This window comes from Fusarium verticillioides, chromosome 4, assembly GCF_000149555.1.
Source record: "Fusarium verticillioides 7600 chromosome 4, whole genome shotgun sequence".
In the NCBI taxonomy this organism is placed as follows: Eukaryota; Fungi; Ascomycota; class Sordariomycetes; order Hypocreales; family Nectriaceae; genus Fusarium; species Fusarium verticillioides.
Window position 1 is genome coordinate 975,001 of NC_031678.1, and position 25,165 is coordinate 1,000,165.

The 25,165-nt window shown below is 48.6% G+C and overlaps 11 protein-coding genes across 24 annotated transcripts; 6 read left to right on the top strand and 5 right to left on the bottom strand.

The window, feature by feature from the left end:
- The first annotated feature begins 38 nt into the window (after positions 1-38).
- Positions 39-1,000, top strand: FVEG_04650 (40S ribosomal protein S25). Its single transcript, XM_018892470.1, has 4 exons — positions 39-167; positions 249-286; positions 343-566; positions 646-1,000. Exons 1-4 carry the CDS (start codon positions 165-167, stop codon positions 669-671), a joined length of 291 nt encoding a protein of 96 aa, XP_018749177.1. The 5' UTR covers positions 39-164; the 3' UTR covers positions 672-1,000.
- A 3,224-nt stretch (positions 1,001-4,224) lies between these two features.
- Positions 4,225-6,291, top strand: FVEG_04651 (ADP,ATP carrier protein). Of its 2 annotated transcripts, XM_018892471.1 has the most exons (4): positions 4,225-4,625; positions 4,869-4,890; positions 4,996-5,072; positions 5,125-6,291. In XM_018892471.1, the coding sequence occupies exons 1-4, from the start codon at positions 4,587-4,589 to the stop codon at positions 5,920-5,922; spliced, it is 936 nt and encodes a 311-aa protein (XP_018749178.1). In that variant the 5' UTR covers positions 4,225-4,586; the 3' UTR covers positions 5,923-6,291. The 2 variants fall into 2 exon arrangements, with proteins under 2 accessions (XP_018749178.1, XP_018749179.1); XM_018892472.1 differs by lacking the exon at positions 4,225-4,625 and having other exon boundaries at positions 4,792-5,072.
- Positions 6,292-6,364: 73 nt separating this feature from the next.
- On the top strand, positions 6,365-8,265 carry FVEG_04652 (hypothetical protein). Of its 2 annotated transcripts, XM_018892474.1 has the most exons (3): positions 6,365-7,047; positions 7,110-8,193; positions 8,243-8,265. In XM_018892474.1, the coding sequence occupies exon 1, from the start codon at positions 6,460-6,462 to the stop codon at positions 6,862-6,864; it is 405 nt and encodes a 134-aa protein (XP_018749181.1). In that variant the 5' UTR covers positions 6,365-6,459; the 3' UTR covers positions 6,865-7,047; positions 7,110-8,193; positions 8,243-8,265. The 2 variants fall into 2 exon arrangements, with proteins under 2 accessions (XP_018749181.1, XP_018749180.1); XM_018892473.1 differs by having other exon boundaries at positions 6,365-8,193.
- On the bottom strand, positions 7,682-11,384 carry FVEG_04654 (hypothetical protein). Of its 2 annotated transcripts, XM_018892481.1 has the most exons (3): positions 10,869-11,384; positions 8,243-10,813; positions 7,682-8,178 (listed from the first exon to the last, which is right to left on the bottom strand). In XM_018892481.1, exons 1-2 carry the CDS (start codon positions 11,172-11,174, stop codon positions 10,313-10,315), a joined length of 807 nt encoding a protein of 268 aa, XP_018749183.1. In that variant the 5' UTR covers positions 11,175-11,384; the 3' UTR covers positions 7,682-8,178; positions 8,243-10,312. The 2 variants fall into 2 exon arrangements, with proteins under 2 accessions (XP_018749183.1, XP_018749182.1); XM_018892480.1 differs by having other exon boundaries at positions 7,682-10,813.
- Positions 7,892-10,183, top strand: FVEG_04653 (hypothetical protein). Of its 5 annotated transcripts, XM_018892479.1 has the most exons (5): positions 7,896-8,012; positions 8,100-8,266; positions 8,350-9,022; positions 9,075-9,426; positions 9,477-10,183. In XM_018892479.1, the coding sequence occupies exons 3-5, from the start codon at positions 8,974-8,976 to the stop codon at positions 9,883-9,885; spliced, it is 810 nt and encodes a 269-aa protein (XP_018749188.1). In that variant the 5' UTR covers positions 7,896-8,012; positions 8,100-8,266; positions 8,350-8,973; the 3' UTR covers positions 9,886-10,183. The 5 variants fall into 5 exon arrangements, with proteins under 5 accessions (XP_018749185.1, XP_018749186.1, XP_018749184.1 ...); XM_018892476.1 differs by having other exon boundaries at positions 7,892-8,478; positions 8,530-9,022; XM_018892477.1 differs by having other exon boundaries at positions 7,892-8,266.
- Positions 11,385-11,590: 206 nt separating the features above from the next.
- Positions 11,591-14,341, top strand: FVEG_04655 (hypothetical protein). The gene is made up of 2 exons (XM_018892482.1): positions 11,591-12,157; positions 12,209-14,341. Exons 1-2 carry the CDS (start codon positions 11,801-11,803, stop codon positions 13,820-13,822), a joined length of 1,971 nt encoding a protein of 656 aa, XP_018749189.1. The 5' UTR covers positions 11,591-11,800; the 3' UTR covers positions 13,823-14,341.
- FVEG_04656 (hypothetical protein) lies at positions 14,145-16,155 on the bottom strand. 2 transcript variants are annotated; one of them, XM_018892484.1, is made up of 4 exons: positions 16,106-16,151; positions 15,845-16,054; positions 15,535-15,744; positions 14,145-15,479 (listed from the first exon to the last, which is right to left on the bottom strand). In XM_018892484.1, exons 2-4 carry the CDS (start codon positions 16,005-16,007, stop codon positions 14,446-14,448), a joined length of 1,407 nt encoding a protein of 468 aa, XP_018749191.1. In that variant the 5' UTR covers positions 16,008-16,054; positions 16,106-16,151; the 3' UTR covers positions 14,145-14,445. The 2 variants fall into 2 exon arrangements, with proteins under 2 accessions (XP_018749191.1, XP_018749190.1); XM_018892483.1 differs by having other exon boundaries at positions 15,845-16,155.
- A 92-nt stretch (positions 16,156-16,247) lies between these two features.
- On the bottom strand, positions 16,248-17,878 carry FVEG_04657 (replication factor C subunit 3/5). Its single transcript, XM_018892485.1, has 3 exons — positions 17,579-17,878; positions 16,879-17,528; positions 16,248-16,831 (listed from the first exon to the last, which is right to left on the bottom strand). Exons 1-3 carry the CDS (start codon positions 17,710-17,712, stop codon positions 16,437-16,439), a joined length of 1,179 nt encoding a protein of 392 aa, XP_018749192.1. The 5' UTR covers positions 17,713-17,878; the 3' UTR covers positions 16,248-16,436.
- An 81-nt stretch (positions 17,879-17,959) lies between these two features.
- Positions 17,960-20,990, bottom strand: FVEG_04658 (hypothetical protein). Of its 4 annotated transcripts, none has more exons than XM_018892486.1 (4): positions 20,090-20,990; positions 19,814-20,030; positions 18,419-19,680; positions 17,960-18,361 (listed from the first exon to the last, which is right to left on the bottom strand). In XM_018892486.1, exons 1-4 carry the CDS (start codon positions 20,229-20,231, stop codon positions 18,279-18,281), a joined length of 1,704 nt encoding a protein of 567 aa, XP_018749193.1. In that variant the 5' UTR covers positions 20,232-20,990; the 3' UTR covers positions 17,960-18,278. The 4 variants fall into 4 exon arrangements, with proteins under 4 accessions (XP_018749193.1, XP_018749196.1, XP_018749194.1 ...); XM_018892489.1 differs by having other exon boundaries at positions 18,419-19,730; XM_018892487.1 differs by having other exon boundaries at positions 19,814-20,990.
- A 366-nt stretch (positions 20,991-21,356) lies between these two features.
- Positions 21,357-22,934, top strand: FVEG_04659 (hypothetical protein). The gene is made up of 4 exons (XM_018892490.1): positions 21,357-21,862; positions 21,921-22,007; positions 22,096-22,188; positions 22,280-22,934. The coding sequence occupies exons 1-4, from the start codon at positions 21,436-21,438 to the stop codon at positions 22,435-22,437; spliced, it is 765 nt and encodes a 254-aa protein (XP_018749197.1). The 5' UTR covers positions 21,357-21,435; the 3' UTR covers positions 22,438-22,934.
- Positions 21,920-25,163, bottom strand: FVEG_04660 (ubiquitin-like 1-activating enzyme E1 B). 3 transcript variants are annotated; one of them, XM_018892493.1, is made up of 8 exons: positions 24,739-25,163; positions 24,634-24,657; positions 24,390-24,560; positions 23,976-24,337; positions 23,865-23,926; positions 22,965-23,816; positions 22,822-22,906; positions 21,920-22,775 (listed from the first exon to the last, which is right to left on the bottom strand). In XM_018892493.1, the coding sequence occupies exons 3-8, from the start codon at positions 24,546-24,548 to the stop codon at positions 22,493-22,495; spliced, it is 1,803 nt and encodes a 600-aa protein (XP_018749200.1). In that variant the 5' UTR covers positions 24,549-24,560; positions 24,634-24,657; positions 24,739-25,163; the 3' UTR covers positions 21,920-22,492. The 3 variants fall into 3 exon arrangements, with proteins under 3 accessions (XP_018749200.1, XP_018749198.1, XP_018749199.1); XM_018892491.1 differs by lacking the exon at positions 24,634-24,657; XM_018892492.1 differs by lacking the exons at positions 24,634-24,657; positions 24,739-25,163 and having other exon boundaries at positions 24,390-24,621.
- Positions 25,164-25,165: the final 2 nt, after the last annotated feature.

A 25,165-nucleotide genomic window follows, 5' to 3' on the forward strand; every position in this document is an offset into this window, starting at 1 on the left:
CTCGGGTCAGGGTCGCACCTTCTTTTTTCTTAGGGCTCGGCTGCCCTGCAACATCTCGGGTGGCTCTTTCCACTTTCCAATCGTGCAGTGTCAATCGAGCGAGGTCTTCGGATTGAACACCACACTTTGTCTTGTCCAACCCAGACAACAGCACATCAGACAAAATGGTAAGTCCACGATAACGCCCTTCCTCAGCGCGGAGGCGGCGAATTTTGCAAACATGAAGTTTTGACTGACTTGGACATCAGGCCCCCGCCGCTGGAGCAAAGAAGCAAAAGAAGAAGTGGTATGTATAAGGCGTGCCATCATCGACGATTTCCAAAAACTTACGCATCATGAAAGGTCCAAGGGAAAGGTCAAGGACAAGGCCCAACACGCCGTCGTTCTCGACAAGACCACCTCTGAGAAGCTCTACAAGGATGTGCAATCTTACCGTCTCGTCACCATTGCCACCCTCGTCGACCGAATGAAGATCAACGGCTCTCTGGCACGACAGTGTCTTGCCGACCTCGAGGAGAAGGGCATCATCAAGCCTGTGGTCACTCACAGCAAGATGAAGATCTACAGTATGGCTTCTTTCCCCCTTCTCGCGCAAACATTCTGGTCCGATGCGCTGTATCCGATGAACTGCTAACATGACCCCAGCCCGTGCCGTCGGTGGTTCTGACTAAATGCAATGAACGATAAACTTGAGTCTCACGATTGTGCGTCTGGGCGGCCTGGACGATAGACAGGCCGCATGGTCGGAGGGTGTTGCAAGGCGAAAAACAAAAGCCTGGTTTAGGACGCTATTCATGCTCGGTTAAGCATTGGGACGGGATCGCTTTAGCACACAAGCCACGGAATGAAAAATCTTCGAAACGACCAAACTATAGTTCCTTGTGATTTACAACCATGTGTCCCGATAGTATGGAAAGAGATGCTACTGTCCTATTTCCTACAACCATTTTGCAATTACTTAACGTTTGACAGGCTATCAAACACTGTGAGTTATGAGCTTTTGATAAAGCAAAACTTGACTGAATGATTTATGATACTGTAAACCCAACATCTGCTGCCTACAATGTGTAGAGGGTTACTTGGGTCATCCGCACATGTGATAAGGTGGGTGATTCACTGGAGCAGGCGGCCGTTGCTCTGGCGTCCTCGACTACCTTACCTTTGTCAAAGGCTCATAAAATCCATTGTCAACGTATTCTACTTTTACTCAGATATCCGAGTTTGGCCAAAAATTGCGATGCTGCTTGCAATCACTTGGGACTTTAGGACCTCCAACAAAACTGAATTAGACACTACGTAGTATGATCACTGCTGATCTGAGATGTTTGACTGAATCCAGAGCCTATCTCTTCCATGTGAGAGCGATTGGCGAGTTCGTATGCCAGCAACACAGGTTAGTGAGGCTCGCGAAGAATGATTGCTAGATCATGCGTGGTAGCTGCTAAAATAACGATTTCTCTGCTCCTTCGCACAAGGAGGAACTAGTATTCGATATGCGGTCTTCAGTACTCGCCTGGGACTTCATCGTCTGTTATCTCACTCCACAGTAGCTCGACAATGAGTTCCCATTTTGGGCTCAGACAAACGCTGCCTATGCTGAAGCCTGAGGTATAAAGTAAAAGTCTGTCAGCACCCTGCCTTCGTTCCCCATAGATACGAAGTTATGGTGGTGGTCTTGGTTGCTTGGTAATCATTGTAGCACCTGGTAGTGCCATTGTAGCCTTGTTTCTCATCAAAAACTCAGTTTCATCCTAATATCAAGTTCTAAGCTTTTAGAGAAGATGAGTCTTGCCCTAGGAGTCCAGCATCGTGGGCAAGAATCCAGCACGTTGAAGAGTCTCGATGTACACGTGACCTAAAACATCTACAATAAGGTACTAGGTAATTCAGTTGTGGCATCGACGTTGACAGAAGAAGCTCTTGTAGCACAGCGTACGGAACCGTGGTTGTTGTAGGTCATGTGAGTATATATGTTGATCCTAAGGAAAGGCATCAAGTCCATAATACCTGCAAACAATTGAGGCAGTCCTCTTATCATGACTTTCACTTGGTGACCAGGTAGGGAACTCAATGGAGAATGGACGCAGGTCATACACTCTAACCTGGATAGGACGTAACCGCTTAGTCTGTGGACAGATAGTATGTGCTATATATTTCACATCGGCTATCTGAGGACGAATGGCAGAGGTTTGTCCACTGGTACCTATAACCTAACGACAGTAAGATTAGCAAGACCGGCCCATCTGGATACAGCAGAGCAACAGGTATCACGTAGTCATGAAGACCGTTTCACCTTCGTGACAGCGCGATGTCGGAAAATTGTAATCTATAAACATAAGGCAGGAGACTATGTAGATGATAGGGTCTGTCCTTTTCGAGAGGTCGGTTTTTATAGGTCAATGGCTCCAAAGAGGGTCAGCAAAAACATTTGGCAAGATCCTGAGCGATTTATAGTTCGGGGTTTGCAATGACCCAGCGATAAATCTCTTTAGAAGGAAGAGGCAGAGGACGAAGTTATTGGATTTTTGATCATGAAATTGGTGAATATTACTGTTTATGGATTGTATTGACTCGAGTAAACGGGCGTCCCGAGAGATAAGCTCAACGACATAACTGGAAAGAAAAACCTAGGTTGCTGAATCTGCATGACGATAAGCCCTAGTTCACACTGTATGGTACAGTGCGTTTCCAAACGAGACACGAGCGAGGCGGTGGCGGACTCTTCATTCGGCTCAAAGGGATGAGCTTGTTGTATTTTGACCGAAGCCTGAGGAAAGTTAGGAAAGCTGGAAAGCTACCCTCGGAGAGCAAGAAATGTTCAGAACTTAATATAAGAAGCCTAAGAAAACTCATTATGTTCTAGCCTCCAGCTGTCTAGAGCTGTGATCCAATACCTTTAATGGCCTCTATTATAGAAGCATTAGAAGACTGGACTTCTGTCACAGTCCCCATGGGTACTTTTGTTTATTTTATGAAGCTTGCTTAGAGAATCTCTAAGGGTAACACATTCTGTCCCGTGGTTTCAACAATATTGATAAACTTCCACCATGATTCCCTAAGACGCAAGAGCTATCTATACTCTTGGTACCGTTTCCTCCCAGTCTTGCCATTATCACATATTGTCTGTTAACATGGATTCAACCATTCCCCGAAAGCAGAGAAGGACCCTATTCAATAGTTGAACCGTTATAGTACCTTTCTTGTGGAACTTTGGTTCCCATATGATGTGGGACATCGTTGCCAATGGACTAATGACGCCAGGACAATTGATCCATTTACTATTTAACTCACAATTTTCGACTATCATAGAGAACAACATTCATGGCACAGATAAGCCAATACATAGAGCCAGTTGGGCCGGGGTGGTGCGGCTACTCCAGGAGATCGTTGAGCTGGAAGCTTCCTCGGTTGCTGAACAGAACTGGACCCGAGCAAAATTCTGATAAAAAAAAGATTGTTCCCCGTGTTCCAGGACAGCTCAAACAAACAGAACCAATTGGACGGATAGGCTGAACCAGGGGGTGCAACCGGGGGATGCGATGAGGAAGATCCAAGAAGACGAAGACCAAGACCAATACAGCGTGGCTCACCTTGATTGACGCAAAAAGTTTGCGCACTGTACCAGATGTGCAAGGCTTATTTCGGGCGTTGCGACCTGTGGAGGGACCGGAAGCTAGTGGATTAGAGAACGAACTGGGGCTAGGAAAGGTGGGTGAAAGGATGTCATGATGGAGGGAAGGAAGGCGGAGAGATAGTATCCAGAGTAATGAGAGACTGACGACATTTGATCGAGATGAGCCAATTACAGTACATGATGATAACTGCGGTAAGAGAAATCCATGGAAGCAAGATGGTTTAGAAATTGGTTTAAAATGGTTTATTTAATAGATGCTGTGCACACAGAAAACTTTTCCACCTGCAGGGCAATTAACTATCATGAATGCTTCTGGGGGTCAGCTAATCGTCACAGGAGCCCATAGTTGCAGCCTACAGCCTACAAGCACCAAATCTAGAGGTAGGTACCTGCTGTATTGTACAGTACCCCATACAGTAAAAAATGACACTGAAGAGAGCTCCCATGTCTTAGAACGGGTCTAGGTCTCGGCGCTCGACAAAAAATCGGGGTGAACCGGCATCTCATCTTGCAGCCGGGCAGCAAGCTCAAACCTGGATTTGTGCCAGAAATTACCCACAATTCAGTTCACTGATCGTCACTGAGTGGCCACTTGTCCACCCCCTGAAAAAAAGCTCAGAGGCGCTTTCGGTACCCGGGGCACCCAGACCTGGGCGAGGCTGTGGCCTCAGGCTTCTAACCCGCACTGTTGCCGTGGAGAGTACAGGTTGGCTTGGTTTTGGTTGGCTGGGGTCCCAGCTCCCGTTAGCGCGGGCCCGGAAAGATTCGCTCAAAAGCGTCTCTCATTCAGATCCGCCGCAATTTTTTTCCCTCCCCCCAAATACCTCGCACCCCCCGTCGGCGCAGATTTATTTTCTCTCGACTCTTCCATTCTCTCTCTTTCTTCTTTCATCCTCAATCTCCCCTCAATCCTTTCTTCTTGTTCAAGGGAAAGACCTTCACAACCGCTACCATGTCTGCTGAGCAACCCCAGAAGGTCTTGGGCATGCCGGTAAGTTTCTTATTCCTTTGATCACAGATCCCCTCGACTGTGAAATGCCGCGCATCAAAAGAAGATATCTTCATCAATTAGCCGCCCGCGAGTCTTTCCATGTAGTCGATCATCTAATATGGATGCATCGATTGCAATTTACTCAATGGGCTCTAGTTGATGAAGATGTGTTTTTTTTTATGCTTAGCTGGCATCTGCGGACTGCCACAGTATGTCAAGAGTAGAATGCTAACATCCTTTTAGCCCTTCATGGCCGACTTCTTGAGTATGTTCCCACGTCGCTACCGCTTATGAGCATTAATTCTTAGGGCACGATGCCCTTTGTCGTTTCACGAATAAACGCTTTGTTCATGATACTAACAACTCGTAGTGGGTGGTGTTTCCGCCGCCGTCTCGAAGACCGCTGCCGCTCCCATTGAGCGTGTCAAGCTCCTCATCCAGAACCAGGTCAGTTAAATACTATCAAACATCCACAATCTCAATCACTAACTCCCAGCAGGATGAGATGCTTAAGACCGGTCGCCTCGACCGCAAGTATGCTGGTATCGGTGACTGCTTCAAGCGCACCATTGCCGATGAGGGTGTCATGTCCCTCTGGCGAGGAAACACCGCCAACGTCATCCGATACTTCCCTACCCAGGCTCTGAACTTTGCTTTCCGTGACAAGTTCAAGAAGATGTTCGGTTACAAGAAGGACAAGGATGGCTACGCCCTCTGGATGGCTGGTAACCTTGCCTCCGGTGGTGCCGCTGGTGCCACTTCCCTCCTTTTCGTCTACTCTCTGGACTACGCCCGTACCCGTCTTGCCAACGATGCCAAGAACGCTAAGAAGGGTGGTGACCGTCAGTTCAACGGTCTCGTCGATGTCTACAAGAAGACCCTCGCCTCTGATGGTATTGCCGGTCTCTACCGTGGTTTCATGCCTTCCGTTGCTGGTATCGTTGTCTACCGCGGTCTCTACTTCGGAATGTACGACTCCATCAAGCCCGTCGTCCTTGTCGGTAACTTGGCCAACAACTTCCTTGCCTCTTTCGCTCTCGGCTGGATCGTCACCACTGGTGCCGGTATCGCCTCTTACCCACTTGACACCATCCGACGACGCATGATGATGACCTCTGGTGAGGCCGTCAAGTACAAGAACACTATGGATGCTGCCCGCCAGATTGTTGCCAAGGAGGGTGTCAAGTCTCTCTTCAAGGGTGCTGGTGCCAACATTCTCCGTGGTGTTGCCGGTGCTGGTGTCCTCTCCATCTACGATCAGCTCCAGGTCCTCCTCTTCGGCAAGGCCTTCAAATAAGCGCTTTGTATAACATACCCTGTATAGACATGTGTGTGGTGGGATAAGGAATCCGGGGGGATATTAATCTGCGGGCTTGACATGGTGTCCGCTGGTTGAAACTAAAAGGCGAGATCGAAGTGCAGGTTGAGGGAAGTTGTCACAGATACCCGACGTGGTCCTCTGAAACAGCAGCTCTTTACGGGTTAGAGTGGCATAGGCACGGCGTCTTTTCCTAATCTTGCTTTGCCTTCCGTTCTAGGCCGCTGTAATTTATACACCAATGCAATTTCCCTTTACTGTCAATACATTATCCACTGATTCTTGTGATGTCACTACGTTTTTGAACAGTTTTTTCCTTTCGTCGTAATCTGACTTCGTGATCCTGAGGGGTTTGTTGTTTTGTGTTTGTGGGTTGATGTTGGATGCTTACTAAGCTAACAGTACCTAAGTACCTACCTAACGTGGAGCTCGACACGGTTGCTAAAAGTACCTTTAATTCTCGCGTGATACAACAACTTATAACGTTGGACCTTAGAGTCTGCCTGAACTTTTGACATGCCTCCAAAGCAACCATCGGGTACAGGCCGTGGCCGACCAAAAGCCACAACGAAGAAAGGCGCCAAGGCATCAGAGCCTGAGTCTGAACCACAATCGAGCAATCCATTTGAGCTCTCAGATGACGATAACGACAGACAAGGGAACTCAACGCGGGAAGCAGAAGCTGTGGAAGAAGAGGAACCCGACAAGTCGATTCCGCCAGAGCTGCTCACACGGTTGCTGCACGAATTCTTTGCTAAAGATGCGACACGAATATCAAGAGATGCAAACGCCGCGGCGGGCAAATACTTTGATGTATTTGTGAGAGAGGCTATTGCGCGAGCGGCTGTCGAGAAGGATGGCGGATTTCTCGAAGTTGAGGACCTGGAGAAAGTATCGCCACAGTTGTTGCTGGATCTTTGAGCGGTATCAATTGGTGTTTCTGGCACCTTCGGGGTGAACTAGAGTCGAAGTGTTCAATGGGTATGCATCTGGAGTGAAACCCCGGCGACGACCGCGCATTACTGGCGCTTTCACACTTAGAGCGACCGGATGGTGGCACTGCGGGTCAGCAACTTCCTATGTTGCACTTTGACGATAATACGGGTACGTGAATCTGAAAAGCATTCAACCTACTTTTCATAAACGTTAACAAAATAGCAACCAAGACTTTGATCTTCAAAAGCTCATTATCGGAACACGATGTCTCCTACTACGCCCAATATCCATCTCAAGCTCAAGGAAGTGAGAATAGAGTACCATCCGATAAATGCAATGGCCGCGTGCTCTGCGCCTGGTGTCTTCCAACTGTGCCAGCACCGATTGTTCATAGTGGTGTTTGCGATCGCACCCCGATCTTTTGCCACAAGTGCGTGAGCTTTCACTGGCTATGTACGAGGATACGGAATCCTTGACTTGGGGCTGTCTGGCAAGTTGTCATACCACGAATTTGAGTTGTGAGCGTTTGGTTGATGTGAAGGAAGAATCAAGACGTATTCGTAGAGTCAGCTAGATGGTGTTGCAACATATTTCTAGATTGTGACAGGTTACATTTGTAATGGCTCCTGGAACCTCACTCAAGAAGGATCGTGTAATCCGCAGCTTAGAGCTCCAAGCGGCCTTAATGTCTATAATAGCGGCGAGCTCAACCTGGCATTGTGCTACATATTGCTTGTCGTTCCTATTTGATGAACGCAGTCTTAGGTTTTAGCAACTTTTCTCGCCCATTATACAGCGTTTCGTCTAAGAAGTTCCGTTGTGAGCCTCAAAATCAACACTGGCTAAGGACGATCTTTAGCCGCCTATTGAGCAAGCCGAAAATGGTCTAACATCTCGTGTAAATAAGATCGGTTTAGGAGTTTAATCATAGCAAGTTAATAAAACTGGGGTGTTCCAAATGGCAATACATACTCCAACAGCTCATCCCCCCACATACTTAGGTGCGTTTGGAATCTGCAACCAACACGAAACATCGCAACTGAAACCCGACAAACTAATGCAATGTCAGTGCGGACTCAAATAATGTTATTCTGCGTCAAGAGAAAGCCAAGGCTCTCAAGTTTCAAATTACCGTACGGCAGCTTTACACCCATGTGGCCCTCTAGGCCCTTAAACTCTTTAAGGACCAATAGTGACAGCGAAACTATATTCGTCTCAAGATATTACGGATGAGGCACTTCCGAAGCAGACGAACCCCTGGTCGATCTGCTCCGACACGGTTGGGCCTGGAGCCGAGGCCTATAGTCACCGAAAATATCCAGTTGTTAGTCTGTTATGGTATAGGTCTGGATAATAGACATACTAAGCGCCATGGGTTGATTTCTCAGTTGAGTTGACCAACAAAATGAACAAACTCATTTTGAACAGAAAGACCACCAAGTCAATGCTGACAATGGGAATACGAATCAGAGGAAGCCATCATAATCGTTTATCCGAGTTGCGATAGTCGATCTTCTGTGTTCAGTTGCGAATTTTATGTCGTTAAGCTCGATATCTGAACCTGACATATAACCTGGGTAGTTCCCAAGCCATACCAAAGTTAGCCAAGACATACCCAGCACTATTTGTTTCATTTCTCAACTCTTCCAGCAAAGCCTTGTTAACAGTGTCTCATACTACGCCTGTCCTGTAAGTCTACCGAGGAGCCGAGACGGAAGCCCCAAGATCCATCTTTCGGCGCCGTAGAGAGGCGTGCTTCAGATGTGCTTCGAAACTCGTAATCAGGGTCAAGGCCATCATAGGCCAAGTTCTAAGCTAGATCGATGTATATATACCAATCCGTCTCGTCTCTTTTGTTTTGTTTCTCCTCATCTCTCCATCTCGTTCCATAATCAACAGTCTGGTCCTGTTCTCATTGGACGCGTTTCCTTTGTTCTTTCAATCTTTCATTAATTCTTCTTGTTACTTTCTTAGACGAGGCTAGTCCTTGAGCGCAAGCCGCTTCTTTTCTTTTGCTCCCATCTCTGAACACCTCCCAGAGTGCCCTTCCTTTGCCTCTATCCAAATATTCACAATCCCAAATCTCTAATCATTATGTATTTCTCTCACATTGCTATTGTAGCCCTTGCGGCTGTTGCTGAAGGTGTGTGCCCATGACGCCATAAAGAAGAAGAATCAACTAACAGTCCTCTTAGCTGTCGATGTCCAAGTCGTCTCGGTTGGTAGAAACTCAGCAACAAATGCCACCGGCCTCAGGTTCTGGCCTGAAAAGATCACAGCAGAGCCAGGAACCATGGTTCAGTTTCAATTTTGGGCTGGTAACCACACAGTGACACAGTCTACCTTCGACGACCCTTGTGTGCCTATTGGCAACGTTATGTCGAACGTCACTGGCATCTACTCTGGCTACCAACCTGTAGAGGCTAGCATGTCCAAGGGCATGATTCCCACTTACACCATCATGGTCAAGGACAAGAAGCCTATGTGGCTATTCTGCAGCAAGGCAAAACACTGTCAGGGTGGAATGTCGATGGTTATCAACGAAAAGTGAGTCTGTTACGACCTTATGTCAGGTTTCTTTACTAAACGTCATCCAGCACATCTGCCAATGCTACAAGATCGCTCAATAACTACAAGAGCCTCTGCAGTTCGGCTACAGTCTCCGAAGTCGTTCCTGTTCAAGGTGGCGGCTCTCCACAAGGCGGAAATGGTGGTAATGGCACCAACACAGGCGGTTCTGGAGGCGGTAGCTCTGGTGGCGGCTCCGGAGACGATAGCTCAGACGACGGCAGCTCCTCCGGCGACGATAGCTCCGATGACGGCAGCTCCGATGACGGTTCCGAGGATGGCTCTGGCACGCCAACTGGGGTCTCTGCCCCTGGAGCTACTGGCACTCCCACATCTGGTTCTTCGGGCGATCCTGTGGTCACTGCTGCTGCTGCTGAGCTGAAGGCCCCTATTTCGATGCTGCTCGCAGTTGGTGCCGCTGCTATGTATGTACTATAAGCTGAGCGCATGACGAACTTTTGAATGGATGGACATAATGCTGGGAACAATTAATGGGGATATTTGTTAGTCAGTCATATACCATAGGAAGACCTTGCTATAGCAAGGGGTTCCCCGAGTTTTGGCTTGGTCTAACAATATTTGTACCAATTGCTGGAACGGTTGGGCAGCCTCGGGATAGGCACAGTCATCAACGGTGTTTACGGCTGGGTTTAACGGGAGAGTGTATCAAGGTTGAACGTTTAGATAACCAAGAATACCCAAAACCATTAGAGAGATCATCCTCATTATCCCTCAATTTGAAGTTCCTAACGTTTCACGGTCATGTGAATCATGCTTTTTAAGCCTTGGCCCAGTTGGGTTTGGAAGAGAATGCTGCTCCTAAAAAATAAAAACAAAGATACAACATCGCCAGCGTGAGTAAGGATCAATCCTTCTTGGGAATCTTTCTGGTCTTTCTGCTTCTCTGAGCCTGGTCACAGAGCTTCTTGGGCTTCTCTTTCTCCAGCCAGCCGGGTTCCCGATACACATATCCCACCTTGGTGTACTTCTTGCTGTTGGCAAAGAAGTCGACCCAATGCTGGAGCGCGGCGTCGGCCCTCTTTTTAGCCTCTTCTCTCTCCTTGATCTTAAGCTCAGCGAGGGCCTCGGGTGTCCAGTGAGAGTCAATTTCAGGATCGTCGAGCGGCAGGAATGTCTCCTCATAGCCACGGAGGTCGGCGGTCTGGTCATCAGCAAAGCAGCCGGTCACGAAACCGCGAGCAGCATCGGTAGCAGCGAAGTAGCTGTAGGAGCCCCCTGGACCGTACATGCGGCGGCCGTTGGAGACATCATAAATCGTACCATTGATGGCAAGAAGAAGAGGTCTATCGGGGTCGGTACCGTCGTGGAGGGAGAGTTCCTCCAAGGTCATATATACAGGTGGTGGCTAACGGAGAGCGGTAGTTAGTAATAGCCCGGCAATCATCATAGATTCAACGTACAGGTCCAAGAATCAAGTCCCTGTAGAATCTCTGGGTCATCCAGTTAGGCTTGTTCTTGTGTCCCCACCAGAAACTCTCTCCTCCGCTAATAACATAGCTCAGACCCATTGAGGCCACGATAATGAAGCTGATGACACGAACGACATCGAGGTAAGGGGAGTAGCCATCCCATGGGTCTTCTTCATCGACCTTGGCCGAGGACCTTTTCTTGCCCTTTTTTGGCGGAGTCGAAGGCTGAGAGACTTCAGATTCAGTCTCGTTCTTGGGCTGAGGCTTTCGCTGTCGCAGAGTTGGTTCATCGGCCATCTTGACAAGTAAGAAACGTGATCTTTAACAAGTTTTTAGAAAAGATGCAGAAAAAGAATTGAAAGGACACAGAAACAGATTTATAGTAAAGAATGTTACAATAGGGGCGATCTTAATATAAAGTGGCGTGTCCTGTTACCTTGACCTGGCCTCTGCTCGGAGTCGGAAGCTTCAACTTTTTCCCTTTTCCATGGATCAATGGAGTTAACTTGCGACGTTGGACAGCTTTATCGTGATTATGACACGCCTTATCAACCAACTCACTCCACTTCGCGGGGTCAGCACAGGTAAAAGCAGCTGATTGGAGTGTCCCATTCAGAGTATGCTACAAACACACCACTAGGGGTAAGCAAAAAATAAACGTCCAAATTGCTCGCATTAGGTCACCTGATATCTTCTCCATCACCACAGCAACAGGTTCCTCACCATTTGATACACGGATGGTAAACAATCGATACTACACCAGCACCACTTTTACTCAACTTTGCCTTATCACAACACACTAATAACCTTCAACTTAACTGTCGACCCTGCATAACGGCAGCCACTTGCGATAAAACTCAATCAGTTCAGTTTGATACCTCATATCTACCTCCACGTCTGCATCGAACTCATATTCAACAACAATGGAAGAGACAAACAGTCCACCCGGCTCACCGGGCGGCCCTCTTCAGGCCGTCACTGCGGACCGTGTGAACCAACAAAGAGAGCGGGAGTCCGCATTCTCTCACCTACGTGGTGGCTCAAGAGATAACTCCGTTCATGATAAGATCAGCCAGTTCAACAACCTTAGTGTTACTATGCAATCGAAACAGCTGGAACGCAAAACAGCAGATGCTGCTTTGAAGCGCGCCATGCTTGGCCGCGAAGAGGCCGAGACTGAGTTGCGCAAATATAGAGAGGAGAACAAAAATCTACGAAAGGCCATCGATGAGGGTAAAGACCGTGAGCGAAAAGTCGGAGAGCGTCTGGAGTCGTTGATGGTAGGTGTTCTCGGAAGCCAATGTAAACATTGCATGTTGACCATGTCACAGGAGAACTATGGCCGAGCAAAGGAGACCCATGCACACACACAAGCTTTATGGGAAAAGGAGATACGCCGTGCACGAAAAGAGACATTCAAAACGCAATCATCGATCGTCAAGCTCCAAGAAGAACTCAAGTCAGCACGTACCAACGCAAAGATGATCGACGAAAACCTTAAACGAGAAAAGGCTAGGAGCAAAGTTCGAGAACAAGAAGCATTCGAAGCGCGCTATCAGATTGTTGGTGTCCAAGAACAACTAGATCAAGCACTGGAGCGTATCAAGCTCGTCGAGCAGGAACGTGACGCCTACAAGACTGCAGCCAAGAACGAAGAAGTTGCCCGTATCGCTGCCGAAGGTCGCATTCCTCTACCGCCACAGGATGCTGACGATGAGTTTGGTTCTCCTAACAAGGACAAGAGGCGAGTGTCAAGAGATCCTCGAGTTTCTCTATCGACAATGGACATTATCTCCTCGGAGGCCAGTGAGGTTGAGATTGAGGAATTGTCCACTCAGTTGCAGTGGGAGCGTCAAAGAGCAGACCGTGCACACGAAATGATTGAATTCTTACAGGCCGAATGCCATCTCCGTTGCTGTGCTTGCTCGAGGTCAACCCGTCGTGCCAGTGTCGAGGCCCCTCGCCAGAAACGCCGAAGCTCTTTTGGACTCGAGGGACCAAACGACAAGGTCCTGAAACTGGATAGTGAGGCAGTAGAGGGCGAGAAGCGTACTACAACTTCTCGCTGTATCGAGGAACCGCATGTACGGACCGAGCCCGACAGAGGAACAGAGCCTGATGCTCAGCCTGAGTCAGTCCAAGAACAGCACCTCCAAGAGCCCCTTCAACGTATAATTAAATCCAGGAAAGAACCCCGTCGAAGCACCATATTCTGTCCCAAAGAAGGCATTTTCCGGACGGTTTCGGAGCAAGAAGCTGAGATCATTGAGGCACAACGCAGAATCGAAGAGACCGAGGCTGCTGCCAAGGGTCAGCGAGAAAGCCATGCTGAGAGCAAATATCAGGATGTTGACGAGGTTGTAATTGAAGAGCAAGTTGAGGCTGAAACCACGATCGGTGATGGCACTGAGATGGAGCCTCGTTACTCTGGCGAGTACGAAAACTACCGGAGATACGCACGAACCCCTTCGGTCGAGCCTCCAGCCTTCGCCATGCTTGCTCAAGAAAGAACATCATTGGCCTCACTTCTCAACGCTCCTCACAGTCACTCAGCACCTGTTCCTTCAGTACCGACCATGCCAGACGTAGCTGAGGATATACTTGTCTCTCCTGACACTCGACCTCATACCACAAATGCCTTCTACACCGTCACCACCACGACAACCGTGCCAGTCCATGACGACAAGGTCGGGAATAGTGCCTCTTTCAACGAACGCCTTCGCACACCATCACACAACAGCACAGGCACCACCTTTGATATGTCAAATCCTGCTCTCACCCCTACCATGACACGCGAGCAGGCTCTCGCGAAGATCCGTGAACGTCGTGGCCGTGCCCGTTCAATGGCACAGGGCACAATGACACCCAGCCGTCGAATGGTCGAGGGCATTGAACGACGAGATATGAGTGCTCCTACGGGCAAGGTTGCTGGCAAAGGGCGATAAATATTGAACGACCAAATTGTATGAGCCATGACACGACCTGACGAACACCCTACCACTCTTCACATTCACCCCTATTTCCCTCTCATGGAAATTTTCTCTTTTCCCACCCGACCCGACTATTCATAAAAAGTTATCGCTTTTCACCTCTCCTGATGGCCTCCTATATTTCCGCTCACCCTTTAGCCCATCACTTTTTCTCTTTTCCTGCAGGGCGAAGGGGCGTTATTGTGTTTTCTTCATATAATGTTTTTGTCAAGTCACTTGCGACTCAAGAACATGCAGCATCGTTCAGCGACTTTCCATCTTGTTTCTATGGCCGTTTTATGGATGGTCTCGTGGATTCTCATGACATGTGTCAGACAAAGTCTTTTCTTGGCTTTGGTCATAATTAATATGCGTTGGCTGGATTGTGTACAAATTGTTTCTTCCGTATTTGCAATACCACTATAACTGTGCCAAATACCCCCGTTTTCATATTTTCGTGTGGCATCTCATACTATTGGACGTCTCGTAGATGCTCGTTATTATCCCCGGGATGCCAGTTACAGATCTAATTCGTAACATAAAAGCATTTACTGTTCTCGCCACTACGATTGCAAAGACCACGTGAAAGAAATACTGAATTAGCTTCCCAGAAAGCTCCTTGACATGTTGCGCGACAATTGCGAGCGCATTGCATCAAGCTTCGCTGCAACAAGAATACATTCAACACCCTTGCCGTTTGGTGCGTTCTGAATGCGTAACCTCCATTGCCCTGTCGTGACAACCCACTCCTCATCGCCTGAGTCACCATCTGCCCTCTTTCGCTTCCGGGGATATTCGTTTGCGGAAGATTCGGATGCCGCGGCATTGATGAAATCCTCGAGATAGTCCTTCCCATCGAGAATAATGGCGGATTCGGGCTCCAGGACTATACGAACAAGATCTTCCTTTAATAGTGCATTTCCGAGGTTTGTCAACTGTCCGTGGTTGGTGAGATGTTCAGTTTTGATCGCTTGGTGGAAATTTAGCTTTGACGAGACAAGCTCAAACAACTTTGCAACTCGTGCTTTGGTGTCCCTGAAGAACTCTGCCCTAGCATTACTCCCTGAGAAATGAAGCTTCGTTGTTTCGCCGCCTATTTCAAGGACCAGCTCAGCAGGCTTCTCGTCCACATAAGGTCGAGCGTACTGCACAAAGCCGGCCAACGGATCTGTATTGCTGATAAAAACACTAACGCCACTCTTCTGTATGTTCTCAAGACGAAGGACAATCTCATCGCGTTTCGTGGCTTGATTGTAACTTAGCGAATGTGGGATAAGGCGCTGCTCAAGGCCTTTAAAATGAAAGTAGCGCGCATCGCTGAGGAGATCCTGGCGGTGTGCTTCATCACGTATTCGAATAGGGTATCCTCGGAGAAAGTGTAGGAGCTCAGCAAATGTGTCAGCACTGCGCTTCGGAACCGAAGGAGGGAGGATCGAGGGTGGACGGATTAGGCCTTCGCGGTCAAGGCCAGGGAAGAGATCATCCGGGCGTGAGAAGAAAGCTGCGAAGCCTAGGGAGAAGTAGTTGGGAGAATTTCCGGGGTCGTTGAAGATCTCACGAGGAATCTGAAACTCGCGATGGCCGATGGAGATAAAGATGCTCTCCTCGTAGAGCTGAGAGATCAGCTTGGGCACTGTTTATCCAGAATGTCAGTTCAGAATTTGATTTGCAAGATGCAGGCGACCAACAGCTATAGAATTGTGCATCTGAAAACAGACGCACAAAGTGCTCGCCGTCGCGAGGCTGAACATGGTAGCCCTGAAGATGAAGAGAGATATCTCGAAAGATGGCTGGATCGCGATCAATATAGAGCGTTCGGATAGCCGAGTTCGACTCGTCGTTTCGTTCTTTTGCCGATTCTAACTGGCAAACAAAGTATTGAGAGAAGTACGAAGGTGCTACGAGGCGTTAGTCGAGAGCTATGAGAGAGATATCAACTGCGTCAGCGCAGTGCGACAAGTCAGTTGCCGCAAAGAGACTTGTAAAGTCAAGACTCACCGTCAGAGGATAACGATGCCCCTGAGAGCTTAAATAATTCACTGCCGATCTGGATTGGAAAGACGCGCTCATGAGGCAGAATAAGCGGGATCCGAGAGACGTTGCGCTCTGACAGTGGCTCGACAGTTAAATTTCCAGCATCAGAGGAAGCAATTGAGGTCATTGTAACGGTATTTGTATGGAGGACTTGCTGGTCTTTCAAGCGTACAGCTATTTTTCTCGGTGAGTTAGTGCGACTGCAGAGTTGAAGTCGCAGCGCACCGTTTTAATGTTGATAAGCTACCATTGAGGTGTAGTAAATTTGTCCGGTGACAGTTCTAAGCTTACACGAGGGTTGCATGAGCTTGCGCCACTAGACATGGATAGTGGCTGACAGATACATTATTAACAGCTTTACAAAGTCGCGGCGCTTGGGGTTAAAATCATCGCCATGATGCTTAATTGGTTTCATCTATGTACTATAAAAGGCTTTTATTGCTTGTAGCACAGTTAATCGTTGTGTAACATCATACGAATATTCAGCCTTCAATGTCAATCAACTCATTACGTCCTTGTGAAGACGCGACGCTCGATAGCTGTAGAGATCCTGAGATTATCGGCTCATCAACTCAACTCCGTTTCGGACAACTCCAACAACTGCTCCAGTCTGAATCAACTCACTGCCTCCACCGGCGACTCTATGCTCGATGTTGGCGAGACCATCCAGCCAGGTGATCATCACCTCAGGACCAACCTCTAGCTTCACCAACTCCTCGGAGAGCGCCGTGATGATATCCGCCAGCGCAAGACCTCGCGACACCTTGAGAGCGTTAATAGTGTTTAGACAACTTGTGACATCAGATGTCTTCAGCAGCGTCGACACAATCTCTTTAATGGCATCAGGTGGGGGTGCCGCAATGCAGTTATAAATAGTCTCCGTTGTGATGTTTTCGCGTTCAATTTCGCTGTCAGGCACTTTAGGTGCATCCTTCGCTCGCAATGGTGTGCCTAGGCCTGTGTTAGTCACGTTTGGAAAGAGAGGCATGCAGACTGACTTGATGCGTGACAGGCCTGTAGAACGTTCAGTGCTCTTCGCATATCACCCTTGCTCAACTTCACCAACGCATCGACCGCCTCTCCGCCAATCCTAACATGCTCCTCATCCACCACCTTGTCAACCAGCACCCTAATATCACCCTCCTTCAGCGGACTGAAGCGGAACCGTGTGCATCGACTCAGAAGTGCTGGGCTAAGCTTGTGGGAATAGTTTGCAATGATACAGAATCGTGTGTTAGTGGTGTACTTCTCCATTATCCGTCGTAGCGCCATCTGGGCTGTGCTCGTCATAGCATCAGCCTCATCCAGAACAATGAGCTTAAATCCAGCCATCGAGTTGCCTGCGCGGGCAGATGCACCACCCAAGGAGAAGATCTGTTTGGTACTAGCAAATGTCTTGATCTGCTCCCGCACTACATCAATACCACGGTCATCTGAGGCATTGAGTTCGAGAACCATTTGGCGCATATTCGCAGCTCCGTAGATACGACGAGCAAGGGCCAGAATTGTCGACGTTTTTCCGGTACCTGGAGGACCGTAGAGGAGTAGATGAGGGAGACGATTCTGGTCAATGAATTTGTTGATAGTAGCGAGGATATCTTGATGGCCCGAGACGTCGTCGAGGGTGTTTGGGCGGTACTTTTCAACCCTGGGCTCCATTAATCCTGATCTTTTATGGCGTTTCTTACGAGCACCTACCAAGGGAGACTATCCTCAGCCTCAACTGGCAGATTGGCAGCACTTCGCTTGCCTTGCTTGGCTTCAGAGGAAAACATCACATCTTTGCTGACAACGGGGACGTCAACGTCCATCTCATCCCCAATATCAGACATATTTGCGCTTGTTTTCTTGTTGCTTTCGGTCTTTGTAGTTCCTTTGGTGATGGAATGTTTTCCGGGGTTGCTCGGCCCGCAACTCTTGAGCTTGTTGCGCTGTGGTTACGGAAGTTTGAATATTGAAGTCAGTGAGGAACACGTGCTAGGTTACACCTAAACGCGTCTGAGCGTGTCGGTCAATTAAGACCCTTGCGCATAGCAACGGCCAATCACAAGGGCGAAATCGTCAACTTCACACTTCCTTACACCCTTTAACTGAGGTATCATTCTTCCTTGAGACAGCTATTTTGAATGATGTTTATTTTCAAATCAAATGTTGTTATAGCACTGTTCGGATACCCTATCATGAATACAACTCAGTATCAATTGCAACTCTCAAGTTGTCTTGAGATATATCACCCACAGAAACTCAAAGGTGACATACCTAACCAATAAACCATTCCAGCGCCCATCATTCATCACCTTATATGTTCATTAAAAAGAAGAATGTCTAATTGCATCCTGGAGGCCACTGGAAAATAATACAAAGCGGTGGCCTCTCTTGTCTCATTTCATCTCATCACTCATCGTTCATGTAACTGATTCGTCCCCAAGCCCACAATCTCAAACATTATGGGGATAATAGCCACTGCAAACCAAGCAATACCTGTCATACCAGTCAGCAAACCATTTCTCTTGTCAGGGAAAAATTCCGTAAACTTACCAGTGTAAACAACGAGCTTAGTCACGACCTCGACGTCGTATCGCACACGAGGTTTGATTAATTGCGAGAACATCTCCCGCTCTCCCAACCCGTCCTCGGTACCCGTAACAAATATCTCAACCCGATCATCATCGGCGGCTGGTGTTGTCACAACCTCGCCGGTCCCCATCATCTGCTCGAATTCGACGATTCGGTTTGCCTGTGCACCAGACGCCTGAGCTCCCTTGCCAGAATAGTCTTCATGCGTGGTCTGGAGCTCCAGGTTGCTTGACTTGCTCTTCAAGCTATGGTTACTGCTGACACTCTCGCGTCGCTTGCGCTCTCTATACGCCAAGGTCTCGTATGCATCTGCGGCACTCTGAGGACCAATCGACACAGAGCGACCTCGGGTGGTAGGGTTTCGGATACTCTCAACCATGCGTGGGAAGTCGGACGGCGAAGGGAAAAGCGTATCAATACGAGAGCCTGTTGGTACAGTCTTATACTTACTAGCAGGAGTGAAGAACCGTCGAGGCATGTTCACCCCAACCTGTTCAAATATTCGGAATAGATGAGGCAAGAGCTTAAGCAGTAGAGGCTTCATCGTCTCGCGCCACGCAAAGACGACAAGAACGCCGAAAACGATCCTAGCCACGTTGGCAGTCAATCCCAAGTGCGTAATATCCACTGATCCTCCTCCATGCGCATGAGTCTCCCAAGGATCTAGCGCAATTTTGCCGTACGTCCAAGTGCCGAATTCGAGACCAATGACAACACCAGCGAAGGCAACACTGTCATCGTAACATGGACAGTCATCTGCCGGCTCAGGGTGGATGCGTACGAGTATAAGAATAATCAAGGCAGCTACAAGAGGCGCAGCCCAAGAGCTGGAGTGCATATATTCATCCAGGGGAGGTCCGTAGTAGAATTCGAGAAGAGAAATCGCGGCACCCATGAAGGACCCAACAATTACGTCGAGGAAGCCATGCATGCCACAGTATAAGCGCCCAAATATGATCGAAGCAGCGTAGAAGTATGAGAGGCATTCGAGTGCGAACTTCGTGGTTGGAGCTAGCGTGTTATCGGGACTGCGTAGTATCAGAAGCGCATAGACAGCGACAGATACGGCATTGGCGCTATGGGTCGAAGGGAAACCATATTCGAGGGCTGCAGAACCAGACATCGTGATTCGGTGCAAAGGAGGCGAAAGTGGTCGCGGGAGAGAGTAGAAGTCCTTGATAAAGCCTGTCCAGAAGACACCGAGCGCAAGAATATGTACAAGTCTACACAACGAAGCGTGTCAGTGCCTGTTAAATCCTATAATCTCGAGAATCTGGATATTTGTTACTGCAACTGCGGTGCAACATCATGCGGCGCGGCGCAGCGAATGTAGACGCGGAACATGGTGTGACTTACCCCTTGCCAAATGCTGCATAACCACACCAGAAGCAGATGGGTAATCCGATCATGAAGAAGGTATGGGTTCCGAGGTTGGCAGTGATGGCGAAGTAGCTATCGAGAGCTGGAGTCCGCAACTTCTCTTGCATCCACGCAAGGTAGGGTGTCTCCCAGCGGATCAGAGGTAGCATCTGTTGGCGTAGATTGTACCGCCATTTTGGCAGGGCGCGCTTGTCTGCGAGAGGAGCAATCAGCAAAGCGCGTGGCGCGAGAGAGGTCGTTACTGAGGCGTACAGTGATCGAGACTTCTCAGTCCGGCATCGGGAACGTCGTCGCCTTTGGCAGAGCCGTTTGTCGTAGGCAGAACCGTCGTGGTCGTGGTGGTAGCGGGAATGTGGGCGCTCAACGGCGGGGCATCGCGTTGAGGGTCGCTCATGGTTTTGCGGCAGAAGTAAAGGTAAGAGTACGTCAATTGCGACGAGTACAAGATCTAACACAATGACGAAACCATTGAGGTCAAAGAAGACGATAAGGAATGTCGTGAGCCTAAGTGCGGCCTTGGGCTTCAATGGACAGAAGCCCTGCTGAGAATGTAGTTGCAATGGAGGAGTTTAGTGGGAATAGTTAACCAGCGATGGATGGAAGCGGCGGGAGTTTGATCAAGTGGAGTTTTGCACTATGTTACAATGAACTGAACCAGACCAGCAGAGGCCGAGGTTCGAGTGAAGCAGGCAGGTTGTCAGCTATGTATATGTAGGTATCCAGTAAGGAGCAACAATGGTCAATAGATCCTTGTCGTAGGAGAAACAGGTCAGATTAGGTAGACTAGATGTTCGTCCGCCATCATCTTGTTTGAGTGTTTATCGACGTCCGCTACGTTTGGCTTCAACCCTTGGCACTCGCAGAGGACAACGAGACAAGACCACTCGAAATCAGGGTTTAGTCAGCGGATTAGTTACCTCACTAACTTGAAACTTTGCGGTTCTCCTCTTCAGTCCCCTGTTGATTACCCAGAAGCGAAACCCATCATGGAAGCTGATGAGATGCACCAAACAAGCCAGCCACTGGTTTAAAGACAGGGGGTTCTGGGCTTGTAAGTATTTACAGAGGCTAATATGGACATACTCATAGTAACAGGGAAATCGTCTTGAGTATGTGCAAAAAAGCAATTGCTACTAGGAGACAGATATCAGCCATGACATACAGCCAGCCAGGAACCGATTGCTTGGTCAGGTGTTTCGATGGTGTTGGGGGTTTTTTTTTTCAGCCAAACAGTCGTACAGTGTGACAATGACATCGGTGCTGCATGGGAGGTTGGCTGGGTAAGGCAGCTAGGGCAGGTAGGTATCCGTACCTAGGTAGGTAGGTAATTAAGCATAGGTAGGTACAATTGAGAAGCAGAGGAATTCGGCTCGCAACGATCAAAAGCAACTTGAAGGATAAGGGAATGAAAATTAATTATAGAGAATATTCATTTTACAGTATGTCGTGGAATTCGATGTATACAGAGCTTTATCGTAAAAAGTTGGGCCTTCGTCTCCATTCAAGTCAATATTTACAGAATCAACTTCAAATTTCACCACCACATCAAACTTCACTATCTATAAACCACCTCACACATTCCGCCTCCACCATCGCCCATGTCCTTCTCTCTCCGCGGTAAACATGCCATTGTGGTAGGAGGTACCGGTACGCTGGGCTTCCGTATTGCTAGCGCACTTGCAGACCGCGGCTCTGTTGTGACCATCATGAGTCGCAATGCCGTTGATGATCGCCAAGTCCTTGAGCCCAGACTCAAACCCTTTGAGCCTCTCCCGTACATGGAGAACATCGAAGGTAGTAGGCGCCCAACAGGGCACCAATTCAAACGCCTGGATGTGCAAAGGGCAGATATCTTCAAGGGTATATTTCCCACTCTAGGCCCCGTTGATGTCCTCGTCAACTGTGCTGGGACCAGTCAAACGTCAGCGCTCAAAAGGACCGGCGAAGAGGAAATTCAACTCATCCTTAACCTCAACCTCCGGGCGACTATTCTCGCCTCTAAATATGCCAAATTAACCCCTCATGGTGCGTCCCACCGAGCAGTTATTTGTGTCCGATAGCATCTTCTCACATGTGCTCATAGGATGCATCATCAATGTTTCAAGTCTTATGGCTACCAAAATGGGTGCTGGTGCTGCAGTATACGCCGCTTCAAAAGCTGGTGTCGTTGGTATGTTCATGATATATCCCTAATCTTATGCTAATGAATCTCACATTATTATACATGCCAAAAACCTGCTGACTCCATATCGTCGCAGCTTTCACCCGCGCCCTAGCCCTTGAGTATAAAAGTCGTTCTATCCGCGTCAACACATTGCTACCGGGTTGGATACAGAGTCCAATGTGGAATGGTGAGTCTCCCCTTCCTGCGCCTTCAACCCCTGGTGCGAATCACCCATGCGAAGGCGAAAACCAATGTTAATGTGCAATGCACTGTTTTAGAACTCACTGAGACTGCTCGTGAATCTTACCTCAAGCAGTGTCCCTTGGGTCGTTTGGGCACGCCCGATGAGGTAGCCGACGCTGCCATGTTTTTGATAACCAACCGTTTCGCCAACAATTGCGTACTGAACCTGGATGGTGGCTTAAGCGCTAACTAGAAAGCCACGGTTCCCAGGATATACGCATCGTCCTTTCAACCCCTTGAATAACCCTTCAGTCGTCAATGACGATAGCGCCGGCGGCGGCATGGCTTTGGACTTCGTCCACGTCTACAATGTCGGTTCCGGGTTCGGTGATCTTGAGTTTCTTGAGAGGTGGTTCAGCGTCCTCTCCATGCGGTCTCTTGATACCCTTAGGCTCGGCACTAACGGCCTGCCCGTTGTTGAGTTCCCCATTGCCATTCGCGGAGACTGGCTGGAGCTTCTTTGGTCGGCGTGGAATTTCAGGGGCATCCGGGAATGTAGCCTTGACCGGTTTCTCGTCTTCTTTCAATGTACTATAATTGTAAGCTTAGTTCAATAACAACAGAGACAAAGACAAACCCTTCTTGGACATTGATAACCACATTGACGAACGTGTCTTCGTCGTCCTGGTCGATGACAGTCAAGAACGAGTCCTTCTTTATACCTAGTGGTTCTGTCAGTCCTCCGCGAGCAATTCATTTGTCCTTTCAATGAGGCCTTACCGAGATCAGTCAGCTTTTTGGGTAGATTCTCGTCGTCGCCGTCTTCAAAACATTCAACCAAGGTTCCTATGTCGTTGTTCACGACAAACTCCTTGCCTTCAAATCCCAGTTTTGACAAGACGATGTCATCAACGAGATCCTTGAGAGTCGCCCGAGACAGATCTGCAACAATAGTTGTAAAGTAAACACTACAAACGGGGCATTCGGGATTTGGCTCTCTGGACCTATCAGGGGCCAGAAGTCGAGCTGGGGCAAAGGGGGTCAGGAAGACCTCCTTGGACTGTGCATACTCGCCCTTCAGAACTTTGAAAGACTGAAGAACACAGAGACCAGCGACGATTGCGTTGGTTGTGGCAATCGCTGGAATAATGTTGCCTGCCATCTGTTTGGTATCGAAACGAGACTTCTTGTCAATTCCAAAGATTGTTGAGCGAATGTTGGCGCTTGCTGTCACAAAGTCAAGGGTATCAATGTCATCCTTGTCAAATGTGATTGTGGGGTCGGGGTCTTCGGGATTTTTGTTCTTCTTGAGTTCAAGAATTCGCTTGCTTAGTCGGTCAAGACTGTCATTGAAGACCGCTAGACTCTCTTCCAGGGACCAAACCCGCTGATCGTCGTTCAGAGCCTTGTCCTTGTTGGCGATAGCATCGCCAGCCTGTGCGAGAATGGTCTGATATTCAAGAGGTTCAGGAGCTCGCCGGGACGTCCACATCCCCTCCACGGAACGTAGTCGCTCGATGTCGGCGCTGAACACCTTGTCAAATAACATCTGAGGGAACTTGGACGTGCCAGTAGCATCCCGAATCATCTTGAGGGCTTCAGATTCTTTCTTCAACTCCTCAATCTCCTTGGCTGGCTCTTGTCAGTATGTGCTGCCCCTTAACACAGCATTTCACTTACCATTGTCGGCATCTGTTGAGTGGTCAAACGCGGCCTGATCTTCACTTGTGCCAAATATCTCGCTGAACTCTTTGTTAGCAATCTTCTGCAAGTCGCTATCTATATTCATACTTGAGCAAATAACTTTTACCCCATACAATGCAGTGGATGGGTTGGCTGGGGGTGCTTCGAATTGTACACACAGGGAAGGACTTGGGTGCTTCCTTCGGAGTGCAGTCGTAGCATGCAGTAACGCCTTTTTTGATAACCTGCACCTGGCCATTGAATCCGGTGGTGCCACTCTCGATCAGGGGTACATCAGCTGCCAGGCACATCTTATTGACGTGCCTGCGCGCTTCGAGGTTATCAAGAGCATTGAAAGCAATGTGGAATTGCTGGAACCAGGCCACAGTGAATTCATCGTCCTTTATATTGCCATGGTGTGCGACAATTTTGACATTGGGATTGAACCGTTCTGCTGCCTCCTTGGCCACCTGCGCCTTGATTAGTATCTAACCAAACTCCATTTTGGGCAGAATGACGCACTAGAGCCTTGGATTTTTTTATGTGTTCGTGACGGAAAAGAAACTGTCGGTTCAGATTCGAAAGGTCGATGGTATCGAGGTCAACAATATGTATTTCGCCAAAGCCTGTGAGGACCATATTCTTGAGCAACTCGCATCCAATTCCGCCAGCACCAACCATGAGCACACGAGCCTGCGCGATCCGAGTTAGCATACCCACAATGATAAGAAGTGGTCGAGTAAGATCGCCATGTCGCATCGCATACAGCTCACTCCTAGATACATCGCTCCTGAGGCGTCGGATCGCGTCAGATCATGTTGCGAGATCAAGGCTGAGAGGTGATATTTAGTCCCATGCATAAGAAACGTACCTGCTTGACAGAGGTATTGAGTGATGCGCCTAGCGACTGCTGGTTGTGTCGGTCACGCGTCATGGCCGGCGTGCGTTTCCGGGATTCGTTCTCGGATGAAGCAGTTTTCCTCTGCTGCTGCTGTTGCTGTAGTTGTGTTTGTATTTGTGGTTGCTGCTTAGAGGCTGGAGTAATAGCTGGAGCTGAAGCCATAGCTGTATTCAGTGTCTGGGCCGGAGTCTGATCGGCGCTTGTCGCATTCATCGTTATAGTGATCGCTTTCTACACGCGGAAACGGGATCGAAAGAGTGGAATATCCCGATCCAAGGGCGGCGCATAAATGTCGAGTCAGTGCGCTTGTTGGTGAAGAATGTCGCGATCAGTTGAAGGTGGGAAGGTTGAATTGGATGTTAGTGGTCAGAGATCTGAGATAGAGCACTCAGCAGGG